The sequence below is a fragment of the Dendrobates tinctorius genome, unplaced genomic scaffold (genome assembly GCF_039654945.1).
Source record: "Dendrobates tinctorius isolate UK_male_01 unplaced genomic scaffold, ASM3965494v1 ptg000241l, whole genome shotgun sequence".
In the NCBI taxonomy this organism is placed as follows: Eukaryota; Metazoa; Chordata; class Amphibia; order Anura; family Dendrobatidae; genus Dendrobates; species Dendrobates tinctorius.
In genome coordinates this window covers 14,651,570-14,666,167 of record NW_027361908.1, presented here as the reverse complement: position 1 = coordinate 14,666,167, position 14,598 = coordinate 14,651,570, and the positions used below count along the sequence as shown (strand labels likewise).

The window sequence follows — 14,598 nt, the reverse complement described above, 5'->3', positions numbered from 1 at the left end:
CTTCTGCATACGAACGGAGTGTACAGGCGACCGGCGGATGTGCGCGCACAGTCTTCGCACCTTCTGGAGCAGGGCTGTTAACTCCGGATAATTTTTGAGGAAGCACTGCACCACCAGGTTCAAGGTGTGAGCCAAGCAAGGTATGTGGCTGAGTTTTGAAAGGGCTATGGCTGCCACAAAATTACGGCCGTTATCACTAACTACCTTGCCTGCCTCAAGATGTACACTGCCCAGCCATGACTCAGTTTGTCGCTTCAAGTACTCGGCCAGCACCTCGGCGGTATGTCTGTCGCCCAAACACATCATCTGCAACACAGCCTGCTGACGCTTTCCACTAGCTGCTCGATAGGGGGACACATCGTGTGCAACAGGGGCAGCTGCAGATGGAGTGCTCGTACGACTGCGCTCTGTGGACGAGCTTTCGCTTCTGGAGGAGGAGGAGGAGGGTGGAACGCCTACAGCCAACTGTTTCCTATACCGTGGGCTAGGCAGCACTGTCCCACCACCGCTGTCCCCTGTGGACCCTGCATCCACCACATTAACCCAGTGCGCAGTGATGGACACGTAACGGCCCTGGCCATGCCGACTGGACCATGCATCAGTAGTAAGGTGCAACTTTCCGCTCACTGACTGCTTGAGTGCATGGACAATGCGGTCTTTCACATGATGGTGGAGGGCTGGGATGGCTTTGCGAGAGAAGAAGTGGCGACTGGGTAGGTCATAGCGTGGTACTGCATAGCCCATGAGTTCGCGGAAAGCTGTGCTTTCCACCAACCGAAAGGGCATCATCTCAAATGAGATTAGTTTGGCAATGTGGGCGTTCAAACCCAGTGTACGCGGATGAGAGACTGAGTACTTTCTTGACCTACTCATAGTGTCTGGGAGGGTGAGCTGGACTTGAGAGCTGCATATGGTGGAAGTAGCGGTGGACAGGGCGGACTGAGAGAGGGTTGATGATGGTGATGGAGATGGTGTTCTTTCTGATGGCCTAGAATCAGTCTTTCGTTGATATAACAGTGGGATTCCCTGACTGCTGTGGCCTTGCAACGACACCTCAACATTTGCTGCTGTGCTAACCGGTGGGCTTACAGTGGGGGAAACAATGTAGCATTGCTGACTACCTTCGTTGTGATCAGTTGCACATGTGGCACTTGAGGTTTGGTGTTGTGTCCACGCTTGCAAGTGCATGCTGGTTAAATGTCTAAGCATGCAACTGGTATTCAAATTTTTCAGATTTTTCCCTCGGCTAAAGGTCTTTGCGCACTTCTTACAGATAACCTTGGCCTGATCATGAGGATTTTGTTCAAAAAAGTGCCACACTGCACTCTTCCTACTTTGGCAGACATTTTGCGGCCTAGCACGCTGTGATCTTTTGACCCTCTGGACAAGCTGTCCAGCAACTCTTTTGATGTTTGGAACCTGTCTTTGGAGTGCTCCGGGCCTGCCAGATAACAGCTGTTGCGATGTCGATGTCTGCTGTGGATGCTCCTCATCTGAGCTATTGGAAGCAGCACCCTCTTCCCCCAATGGATGCCAATCTGGGTCAACAACTGGGTCATCCATCACCTCCTCTTCTATGTCATGTGCACCTTCCTCTGTGTCACCGTGTATGGTGGTATAGTGTGCGGGAAGGGGCACCTGAGTCTCATCAGGGTCAGAATCTGGCTCTGTACACTGCGAGGACAATGTAGTGCTCTGAGTGAATGTACCAGCAGAATCATCCATCAGCGGCTGTGCATCAGTGCACTCCATGTCAGATTCATCTTGGCCTGGGTAATTCACCATTTCACTTGATAATCCAGGCATGGTATGTGAAAACAGCTCCATGGAGTAATCAGTAGTATGGCCTGCGTCATCCTTCAATCTTGGTTGGGGTGAAGGACACAAGGAAAGGTGTGGTTCATGAACATGAGCCTCCAATGACGACTCAGTGCTTTTACTTTTTACAACTGAAGAAGAGGAGGCGATAGAGCTGGAGGCTGAGTCAGCAATGTAAGACAAAACTTTTTCCTGATGCTCTGGCTTTAAAAGCGGTTTGCCAACTCCTAGAAAACTAAGCGTTCGAGGCCTTATGTAGCCAGACGATGATGCAGGCTCAACACCTCCTGCATTCGGTCCTATTTTGCTCTTGCCACTACCATCAGATCCACCACCAACACCATCATTACCAGCTGCCAACCCCCGCCCAATTCCACGGCCTCTTCCACCAGCCTTCCTCATTTTTGGTAGAAATGTAGACAAAATCCAACAAACTATATAGTATGTAAAACAAGGTACAAGGTGTCTATAGGACAGGGGAGATTTTGAATTTCTGCACACACTTTTGGACACTGGACACTTTTGGATTGTGTGAGGCCCAATGAATATCTGAGCGCTATGTGACAGGCTCGATGGCACAGCTGTGACCTAAGTGACTAGAGGATAAGTGAGATTTTGAATCTCTGCACACACTTTTGGACACTGGACACTTTTGGATTGTGTGAGGCCCACTGATATCTGAGCGCTATGTGACAGGCTCGATGGCACAGCTGTGACCTAAGTGACTAGAGGATAAGTGAGATTTTGAATCTCTGCACACACTTTTGGACACTGGACACTTTTGGATTGTGTGAGGCCCACTGATATCTGAGCGCTATGTGACAGGCTCGATGGCACAGCTGTGACCTAAGTGACTAGAGGATAAGTGAGATTTTGAATCTCTGCACACACTTTTGGACACTGGACACTTTTGGATTGTGTGAGGCCCAATGAATATCTGAGCGCTATGTGACAGGCTCGATGGCACAGCTGTGACCTAAGTGACTAGAGGATAAGGGAGATTTTGAATCTCTGCACACACTTTTGGACACTGGACACTTTTGGATTGTGTGAGGCCCAATGAATATCTGAGCACTATGTGACAGGCTCGATGGCACAGCTGTGACCTAAGTGACTAGAGGATAAGTGAGATTTTGAATCTCTGCACACACTTTTGGACACTGGACACTTTTGGATTGTGTGAGGCCCACTGATATCTGAGCGCTATGTGACAGGCTCGATGGCACAGCTGTGACCTAAGTGACTAGAGGATAAGTGAGATTTTGAATCTCTGCACACACTTTTGGACACTAGACACTTTTGGATTGTGTGAGGCCCACTGATATCTGAGCGCTATGTGACAGGCTCGATGGCACAGCTGTGACCTAAGTGACTAGAGGATAAGTGAGATTTTGAATCTCTGCACACACTTTTGGACACTGGACACTTTTGGATTGTGTGAGGCCCAATGAATATCTGAGCGCTATGTGACAGGCTCGATGGCACAGCTGTGACCTAAGTGACTAGAGGATAAGGGAGATTTTGAATCTCTGCACACACTTTTGGACACTGGACACTTTTGGATTGTGTGAGGCCCAATGAATATCTGAGCGCTATGTGACAGGCTTGATGGCACAGCTGTGACCAAAGTGACTAGAGGATAAGGGAGATTGGATTGCTTTTAAAAAAGCAGTTTGCGGAGCAGTAGGTAAACAGCAATGCCAGCCTGTCAGGAAGCCTTAAAAGGCAGCCCAACAACCAACACTACTGATACACCACAATATAGCCTCCCCTTGCACTGCACACACAGTGACTGGTGTGTTGTGCAGGCCAAATTGCTATCAGCAGCAGAAGCAGTTTTTTTTTCTTCTCAGCAGGACAAAAAAAAAAAATTGGGCTTGCTTTTAAAAAAGCAGTTTGAGGCCCAATGATCTCTGAGCGCTATGTGACAGGCTCGATGGCGCAGCTGTGACCAAAGTGACTAGAGGATAAGGGAGATTGGATTGCTTTTAAAAAAGCAGTTTGCGGAGCAGTGGGTAAACAGCAATGCCAGCCTGTCAGGAAGCCTTAGAAGGCAGCCCAACAACCAACACCACTGATACACCACTATATAGCCTCCCCTTGCACTGCACACACAGTGACTGGTGTGTTGTGCAGGCCAAATCGCTAGCAGCAGAAGCAGTTTTTCTGTCTTCTTCCCTGCCTAACGCTCTCCCTACAGAATCAGCAGCAACCTCTCCCTATGCTAAGATCGGCAGAAGTAAGATGGCGGTCGGCGTGCACGCCCTTTTATACCCCCTGTGACGCCCACCAAAGCAAGCCAATCACTTGCATGCCCTTCTGAAAGATGGTTGTGACCCGTGCCTATGTCATCACGTTGCCCACAGTGTCCGTGGATCCTGATTGGCTGAAAAAGAGCGCAAAACAAACTTTTGAAACGCGACTTTGGCGCGTAAGTCGCCGACCTCGTGGCCGACCTCATCCTAGGGTCGGGTTTCGTTTCATAAAACCCGACTTTGCCAAAAGTCGGCGACTTTTGAATTTTTTGGACCCGTTTCGCTCAACTCTACTCATAGTTTTTAGTAAATAATCCAAAGACATACTGATAGGGAATTTAGATTAGGAGCCCCAATGGAGGCAGTGATGATGGCTGTAAAGTGCTGCAGAATATGATGGCACTACATTAAGGCCTGTTTCACACATTCGTTTGTCACCATCAGTCAAAATCCGCCGTGTTGCCAAAAAAACGGATCCGCCATTTTTTCTTGGCGGATCCGTTTTTTTCCCCATTGACTTGCATTATCGGCGGATTTTGACTGATGGTGATCCGTTGCATCCATTTGTCAGCGGATCCGCCAAGATTTTGGCGTCCGCTGACATGTCCGGACGGACCCTGCAACGTTTTTTCGCTGCCCGGATCTGGCATTTAGTATTTGTAAACATATTTAACTCCCAATTCTGTCTGGCTGCTGGATGAAAATCTCTCTCTCTCCTCCTGCGTCCCCACCGACATCGCAGCTCCCGCGAGATCTCGCCGACATCGCAGCTCCCACGAGATCACGCCGACATCGCAGCTCCCGCGAGATCTCGCCGACATCGCAGCTCCCGCGAGATGCCGCCCGCGAATTATGAACAGCTCCGGCATCATGACCCCGTGCCCACGCCATCCCGATGCCACCTCAACATGCCCACTCCCGGAGATCACTACATGGCCGGTATTTTTTTTTTCTTTTGTCCCAGCCGCGGTTCCTTTAAATTTTTACCAGTGGCGGTTCCGTCCATCCGCCGATCCCTTGCCACACGTTTTCTGTCAGTCCACCTGCGGATCCGTTTTCCGCAATTTTCGCGGATTTGGACTGACAGAAAAAACTGATGTGTGAAACAGGCCTAAGAAAATAAAAAATGTTACTGATCGGTAACTTTAATGTTGCAGACTCTAGTTGCTGCTGTTTGGGGTTGTAGGAGACACCTAATCATCCTGGGATCCCACAATCCCTGAAGTTCAGGCTCGACTGCTGTTGGTGAGTTGGAATATTTAATGTCTGTACATTAATAGTTTTATTCATTTCTTATCAAGCATGTTTTGGAAGTACTTAGTTTCAAGATGCCTACTATTCACCATTTTTAAATAAAAGTAGCATACATACATACATCTGCTGATAGGTACTCTTTAACCACTTTATGCAAGATTATGTACATGTACATCAATCCTTGGGTCAGCCCTTGAACATTGTAAAACCATGAAATAGATGGGTTCTTTGAAAACTATATGAATACAGAGGAATATTAATTATAGGGTTTACTCTCTCTGGTAGGTGTTAGGCATAAGGTAGGGTTTACACAGACAAATTCAGTTTTGGTCCAAACGCATTCAGTTTTTATTACTTTTCACAAGTTGAGTAGCACCAAAAAAACCCTTATAATCATAAATCCCTAGCCTAGTGACTTGTAGGATCGCTACTACCAATAGGTGGCGCTGTAGAGTAAAAGTCCTCTTTCTCTCTGAAGAGGCAATTTGCATATACAATTTCCCAGAGGAGCATTGCACGGCAAAAATCCTCCTTACCTTGACAAGCCAGAGCTGGTATGTCACTCTCCACAAGGAGAAACCTTACCCCTTAGACCTCAGACCAGAGCCTCTCACCTAGCCAAATCAGTTCTCATACTTTGCACTGACGAGAGCCAATAGCTTGAAACACCGTGTCTGCAAATTGAGATTCTGATTTGGCTTTTATCCTAAGTCATATTACAAGACTCGTTAAAGGGTTGATTGTGACTTGTAGGATCGCTACTACCAATAGGTGGTGCTGTAGAGTAAAAGTCCTCTTTCTCTCTGAAGAGGCAATTTGCATATAGCCTAGTCCAGGTGCTAACTAAATAGAACAGACTCTGGCTACTCATACATGGCCGATCTAGCACCAGCTCGGTCACACAAAACAGCTCTTGTCCATAGCAACCACTGATGCTTGGGGTTTGGTGCACACGGCCTGTGCAGACTCTTCTCAGAGAGAGATCCTGGCCTCTCTGCAGCTCATACCTAAAATGACTGGATAATTTAGTTACCCCCATATTTACAATATATGAATGTAATAACTTATTGCCTGTATGTCAATATATTATTTATATATCCTTTATTTAAAAACCTGAGTTCACACTTTTGACCTAATTTCCCTTTGCTATACAATTAAGGAAAGGATGTGCTAAATAGTGAAATATATCTACAGCACTTTAAAGGGAATCTGTCACCAGGTTATTGCTACTCCATCTGAGAGCAGCATGATGTAGAGACAGTGATCCCGATTACAGTGATGTGTCACTTACTGGACTGCTTGCTGCAATTTTGATACAATCACTGTTTTATCTCCTGCAGATCTAGCAGTTCTCTAAATGCTGAGCTCTGTATAACTCCGCCCATACTACTGATTGGCAGCTTTCTGTGTACACTGTGCATAGGCAGAAAACTGTCAATCAGTGGTTGGGGCAGGTTATATAGTGTTCATAAATGTGGAGGACTGCATGGCAGCAGGTGTACTAGTCCTTTTGGAAGAAGGGGAGGAAGAAATTAAAATTGGAAAACTGGCTATGGAGACAAGGGGTTTCAAATAATACAATTCCTTCTTCCTGCACTTAATTGTTATATTACAGGAAAAAAATAATAATGCATAACCCCCACTGGCATCTATAAAGCATCTGTGTAATGTACTGACTCCAGATCAAAACCTTGCTGTACTTCTCTCTTTTGGGTAACAAAGAAGGGTCCTGAGTGGAGGCAATGTCTTTTCTCAAATCCATATACCCAAAGAAGAGTATATAATAGTAACCTAAAGCAGACACCTCATGCAAAGAATAATATGCAAACATTATAATTAAAAAAACAAGACCACATTTTTGTGTTTATCAGTAGGTTACCATAATTTTTAACAAATTTACCTTCAATCTTGAAACCACTGGATAATTTAAATTCCTCAGAATTGTCATATTTGGAAACTTTAACTTCTGTAGCCGTTAGAACAATAAAAAAGCCTTTCTTGCTGTGTAATTCGAAGGCGCTGTAGCCAGGAATCCAAAGACCCTGGTGGTGAAAAAAGGTAGCTCTTCTCTGAAACATGGGACTGGCTTCCCACTGCTCCAGTCGTACACTGTCGTTTTCTTGCACAGAAAGGAAGTAATTTGGTCGTTCCGCTGACTCCAAAGATACAAGTGATAGCGCTATGTTGTATGAGAAGAATAGCATAATTAATCACAATTTTATTTTGTATCCTCTTTAGTTTTACAATTGAAAAAAATAGTTCGATTTAGTAGACTATATACTACATAGTATTGCTTTTTTGTCAATAAAGTCACATGTGCCATAACTCGCCTAGTTTCAAACATCATGTTATTTTAATTCTACTACTTTCAAAATTGTGAAAAAAATATTTAATATTGGGAGCAAATAAACCTTCCTCTAAACTTAAGCCCCTGTCACACTAAGCGAGATTGCTGCTGAGTCACAAGTTTTGTGACACAATAGCGACCCCAGCAGCGATCTCACTACGTTTGACAGGTAGCAGCAACCAAGCCCCTGCTGTGAGATCGCTGGTCGTGTTGGAATGACCTGGACATTTTTATGATTATTGAGGTCCCGCTGGGTAGCATGCATCGGTATGTTTGACACCTTACCAACTACCTCGTTAGCGACTCAGAAGGGAGACACATAGGCGTCGATATGCATTGATTCGAGGTCTGAATTGTCAGAGTAGCTGCTATGTGATGGTCCCAACGACCGTCGACATCGTTACAAAGGTCGCTATGGGTCGCCGTATCGTTGCTGCGTCGTTGGGAAGATCTGACTGTTTGGCATCTCACCAGCAACCACATAGCGACACAGCAACAATCCCTACCAGGTCGTATCGTTGTTGGGATCGCTGTAGGGTTGCTGAGTGTGACGGAAGCTTTACATCCAAATATGTGTGTTCAGGGTTGGACTGGCCCACCAGAGAACCGGTGGGCCCTGGCTTCTCCTTCAGGAGAGTTCATAGTGCAAACCTTGCAGTTGCTATGGGGCTCTTCAGTGGGGGAGAAAGGTGGGCCCTCAGAATCAAATTCTCTGGTGGGCCCAATGTTCTTCAGTCTGACACTGTGTGTATTTCTTGTTAGATCGCTAGTAACACAACATACCCATTACTAATTTGCGGTGTTTAATGCTAGAAAATGATAAGAGTATAATCTTTCTAAAAAAGAGCTGATAACTTTCTGTCCAAAATACATACGACATCTAAAAAAAAGTAATTACCCTTTAAAGGCTATCTTTCCAGAATTTCTTTTTTATTTCTTTAGTTTCTGGTAGGTACAACATTTAAGTAAAGACTTAACAACATTCTATATGTATGGAAATATATCACAAAGGTCATGTCACTGTGAGGTGATGCAAAAACCAAGAGTGTCACTCATTTCATAAAATAGACATTTATTTTATTAAACATTGATAGACATACAAACATAAAAAAACGTTGCCTCAAACCAACACATACATAGGCAGGAAAAGCAGCTAATAGGGGATACAATTCTAGTTATATATCAAAATTTTGAGTAGGTTACTGCTTGTTATTGATTTTCTGTTTATATGGGAGGGGAACATTGAGGATCTAGAAAGATTAATGGCTAATTTGAATCAAAACAATCTGAATATAAAACTCTCTTTCAAGTATGGCACCATGGTGGATTTCCAGGACTTGCAGATTGGGATCCGGCCTGATGGAAGCATATCTACTGATGTGTTCCGTAAAGCCACGGCTGCAAACTCAGTTTTGCATGCTCAGTTATATAATATATCAAAATTTTGAGTAGGTTACTGCTTGTTATTGATTGATATTCTGTTTATATGGGAGGAGAACATTGAGGATCTAGAAAGATTAATGGCTAATTTGAATCAAAACAATCTGAATATAAAACTCTCTTTCAAGTATGGCACCATGGTGGATTTCCAGGACTTGCAGATTGGTATCTGGCCTGATGGAAGCATATCTACTGATGTGTTCCGTAAAGCCACGGCTGCAAACTCAGTGTTGCATGCTCAGTCGGCCCACCTGCAGTCAACAATAAGAGGAATCCCTATTAGCCAGTTCCTCAGAGTAAAGCGAATCTGCTCCCAAGAAAATGATTTTGAGGGACAGTTTAAAGATCTAATGCTAGAAAAAACAAAAATGGAAAGCGCACATAGGGTGTATTGTCTTGAAGAACCACAATAGCAAGCAAGCCCAATCAGTTAGACTCACCTGCTGAAGTTGTGTGAGTCACAACAAACTGGGAATCACTCATAAAGGTCCGGTCGTCGCTGGTATCCCGCTGGTAGTAAATGAAACAAATCCAAAGTGGAAAAAAGAGCCGGGCTGAATAAACCGCGCTGACCAGAAAAAAACGCACCTTCGGCAGTCCATATAATAAAAAACTTCTTTAATAAGCCTACGCGTTTCATGGCAAAACCAGCCACTTCATCAGGGCATAAAAAACAATCACAAATTCAGGATATTTCATCACTTCCAGCAAAACCGTTTGTGATTGTATTTATATCCTGAATTTGTGATTGTTTTTTATGCCCTGATGAAGTGGCTGGTTTTGCCATGAAACGCGTAGGCTTATTAAAGAAGTTTTTTATTATATGGACTGCCGAAGGTGCTTTTTTTTTCTGGTCAGCGCGGTTTATTCAGCCAGGCTCTTTTTTCCACTTTGGATTTGTTTTAAAGATCTAATGGAAAGATTCCAAGAAAGAGGATATGGCAAAAGGACTATCTATAGGGGATATAATCGGGCCAAGAACACAACGAGAAATGAGCTTTTACATAAAAATAAACAAAAAGGGCAAACTAACAGAGATGACCAAGTACATCTCATAACCACATATCATAACAAGTGGCAAGAATTCCGTAACATTGTAACCAAACATTGGTCAATATTACATACGGACCCTGTGCTCAAGAGTTTACTGTCAGCAACTCCCTCTATTGTAGCAAGAAGATCTAGAAACCTAAGGGATATATTGGTGCACAGTCACTATGACCCAAAACGCCAACAACCAGCTATGGACTCCAAGATACCTGGCTTTTTCCCGTGCCGGCGCTGTAAGGCATGTGCATATTGTATAAAAGCAAAAGATTTTAAAAACTTTGATGGCTCAAGAACCTATATGATTAGAAAATGTATTACCTGCACATCTAAAGGAGTTATTTATCATGCCACCTGTGCCTGTGGGAAAATATATGTAGGATTAACGACCCGAGAATTGAGGATTCGTGTTCGAGAACACATCCTAGATATAGAAAAGGCTAAAACTAAGGAGGACATAGCTAATCTCAAAACCATTCCAAGACACTATAAAAGATGTCATAACTGTGATTCTCGCAGTTTACAGATCAAAGGCATAGACATGGTGTCTTTAGGACTGAGGGGTGGGGATCTGGGAAAACAGTTGGCTCAGATAGAAAGTCGATGGATCTTCAGACTGGGCACCCTAACTCCTCAGGGCCTGAATGAGAACCTTGGCTTTGGGGCATTTTTGTAAGTCGTTTATATTGTCTGTAGTTTCCCATCTCTTTCTTATTGAGGTATTAGCTTTTATATTTTATCTAGTTTTATCACGGTGAGACCTGGGTTTGTTATATGTCATGTTTTTTAGCATTTGAGTAATTGTTATTTGTCTCATCTAGATGGATCACCCATTATCAGTAGTCCGATTTACATTTCCAATGGATGTGAATTTTTAATCCAAATTCCCGAGATGGATAAAAGAAAAATTGTATAAGGAATTATGGAAAACAAAGACTTAGAGTTAGTCACCATAAAACTCATCGGAATTGGGAACTATGTGTGACATCATTTGTTTGTATTGTCGAGACACAAGAGAAAAAGACTATCCATTCCATTTTCTATTTCGTCGGGTTCATGAATTTTATCCATGGGAGTGGGATTATAAAGGGTAGGGTTTTTAGGTCGAAGTCAATTATTTTATGGATATATCTATTGATGGTGGCACTAATATATAGTACCTTTGATCCATGTGTCCTAATGTCTGAATATAAAAAAGGTGTTTCATCAGGTTTCACTTTTAGTCACATAAGAGATATTATACTTACTGTCAATATGGTTTTATTTTACACTGTCACCATAATTAATAAATTTTAATTCAGCATATTTTGAGAAAAAGATAGGTTTGCGTTATTTCACTTTTGCATTAATATGCACTACTAGCATATAAATAGACAGGTTTTTATATATAAAAAAATCTTTTTAACAAAAGAATATCACACACCTATTGTCACTCCTTGCACTTTTTTACGTCACTGGGCACTTTAAAATATTAAAGGGTAGTGTGATATATATTAATATTATAAATCTATGTACTGGTTGATCAGGTTAATGATAGTATAATGGTCACTATATAAAATCATAAGCATAATTCACTTGCACTTTATTCATATTTAGAGTGAGGAAATGAAATAGAGGGTAACTTTAGGTCAATGAATATAACATGACACACTCTGAAATGTAAAGTGCTGCAGAATATGTCGGCACTATAGAAATAAAATGTATTATTATTATTATTACGACACTGTATTCCTTTTAAGGATTTTAGATTTTATGTAATGTTGGTCATGAATCTTTAGTTGAAAAGAATATATATATATATTTTCTATAGGTGTATTGTTAAAATCTATATATAACTTTCATTATAAATATGCATATGTGTTATGTCGGATTACTACACTTATATTGTAAATAACTTAGATTAGCTAATCAATATGGGCTAAAATATCTAAATTGCCCCTTTAGCATAGCAAGTCAGCTTGCTTAGTTTCACATGCATGGCTGGCTGTCTTTCAGGCATTTGGTGCATAAGAAGTGCGGCGTGTCTCTTTCCTGCAGGGGAGGCTGTCCGCGCTCTCCTCATCCTTGTGCAGGTCAGATGGTCAGTGCTGTGTGTTTGTTACAATGTACCCTGAGGCTAACAGCAGTTCAGTAGAACAATTGGATGGATGGGAGGGAGTATGTCGGGTAAACACTCCCTCCAAATATTGTGACCACAAGTGGGTGGTCTTAATTAACATAACACCTCCTCTCCAATGATTTTATTGGATATGACATCTGAACCTACATACTAAGAACAGAGCCCTTCCCCCTTTTCATCTCCATTGGACCACTGTTAATATAAGAAGGGTGACGTGGGAGAACTAGACACACCCCCAGGAAGAAGCACGGGCGAAACGCGTGTTGGGGTGCAGGGAAGCAGCGTGTTATCTTATGTCCAGCTCAATTGTGCTCACAGCTCAGGTAATATGTATTTGGCCGCTTGTTCATTCATATGCTTAAGGTGATTATACTCTATATACATGAGAGGTTATGGTGGCGCAGTAGCAGCGATGGCTGCATGTTATTTGATCCACAGTTGATGGATATTTCCAAATCTTGATTGTGTGAATTGTCTGCAGGACTCTGTCTGAATGAAGGCAGTAACCAATTTACATTTGTATACATTTGTAACTCTGCACTCCACACTTTATCAATAGTTCTCTGTCCTGAATCAGGTTACTCCTTACACTTTAAATTCGCCTTTCACTAGGTTTATTTATTATTCTATTGAATTTTTTTCATAGCCATCTAGTCCTCTGCCAAATCATTGTTAGTAACAAAAGATATTAAGCATATTTACGGGCATATTATTTTGGATACTCTAGTAACCTACTCAAAATTTTGATATATTATATAACTAGAATTGTATCCCTTATTAGCTGCTTTTCCTGCATATGTATGTGTTGGTTTGAGGCAACGGTTTTTATGTTTATATGTCTATCAATGTTTAATAAAATAAATCTCTATTTTATGAAATGAGTGACACTCTTGGTTTTTTCGTCACCTCACAGTGACATGACCTTTGTGATACATTTGTGCATTTAGAGTGTAGCCTGCTCCTTTATGGGATAATGGGCTTGGGTATTGCGCTTATTACATGTATGGAAATAAAACGTATAAAAGAATGGTGATAGCTGGGGTTGGGGGGTTAGGAATGAGAATCCAAAATTATTTCCCAAGTTAGTAAATATGAAAACATTAAAACCACACTCTTCTACATTGTCAGAATAAGCTCCGCAAAAGTGCCCCCATAGAGGCAGGATTTCTCTTTTTTTTCATCTGGAGAAAATGCTGTTAGACAGATGTTTGAATAGGCAGTCAACGAACAGAAAATTGTACAAGAACTGTCTAAGAGCTTTTTCTCAGGTAAAGAAAACAAGAGTCCTTATTTTTTGAGGACAGGACACTTCAAAAATGTTTAATCTGACAATGTATAACAGTGAGTAGAGATGAGCGGAGGAATGAGTTTGAGTTGAGTTTCTTGAAATTCAAATCTCCACATGAAATTGAACATAAAGTTCTCTGGCACCATATTGCACAAGGGTGAAGCACCATAGAATAGGGTAATGTCAGCCGAGAATGCTTCACCATAATGCCCACTACCTATGACATCTCATCCCAGTCTATAAGTTGGATTTTCATACCTTGTGCAGTGAGGTCAGTACAACACAGGTCCTCTGAGATACAGTTGGGCGCAGGACTGGCAGTATTTACCTAGTTGGACTCCATTCCCAGATTCACCAGGTAAGCGGAGTACACGCATCATATTGAAACAAAATGTCTCTATCAATCTCTCTCGCTTCCTCCTACCCTCCCGACCCACCCATTCGCCCTCATTTCCACCCACTATTGAAATGTAATCAATTTTTTTTTCTTTTGCCGCAAATGAAATCTTTAGGGAATATTTGGCAAATTCGAATTTCAAAAGATCCTCTCATCTTTAGCGGCGATATGTCTTATATGTTTATAAAACCTTAGTGATCTAGATGATTATGATGTGTAAGGCTAGTTTCACACTTGCTTTTTTTTGCAGCGCGTTTTTCCCGCAAAAAAACGCATTAAAAAAACGCATACAAATGCATACAAACGCTGCGTTTTTTTCCAGCATTTTAATGCGCATGCAGGAAAAAAACGCAGCGTTTTTGCGCGTTTGTATGCGTTTTTTGTGCGTTTGCGTTTTTTTACAGATTTTGGAAAAACCCCACAAAAAAGAAAAAACAACCATTCAACAACACACAAGACCAATGGGACTTCATTGTGGGTGTGGTATGTTAATATATATAGACCCTGTCTACAGTATTCTTCACATTTGCTTGATTCTTCTCGTGACCATGGATCTGCGCTGGAAGAGTTTTCACTTCAACTTGGATTTGGACATCGCGATGGCTCAGGCGTATGCAGTTGCTTGCCATGAAC

The 14,598-nt window shown here is 42.4% G+C and overlaps 1 protein-coding gene across 1 annotated transcript in view; it reads right to left on the bottom strand.

Moving 5' to 3' along the window:
- The window catches only part of OTOGL (otogelin like), a 356,745-nt gene that overhangs the window by 161,957 nt on the left and 180,190 nt on the right, over positions 1-14,598 (bottom strand). Inside the window, exon 33 of the mRNA XM_073556969.1 lies at positions 7,228-7,506. Coding sequence (XP_073413070.1) covers positions 7,228-7,506 — 279 coding nt within the window. The remainder of the gene's footprint in view (positions 1-7,227; positions 7,507-14,598) is intronic.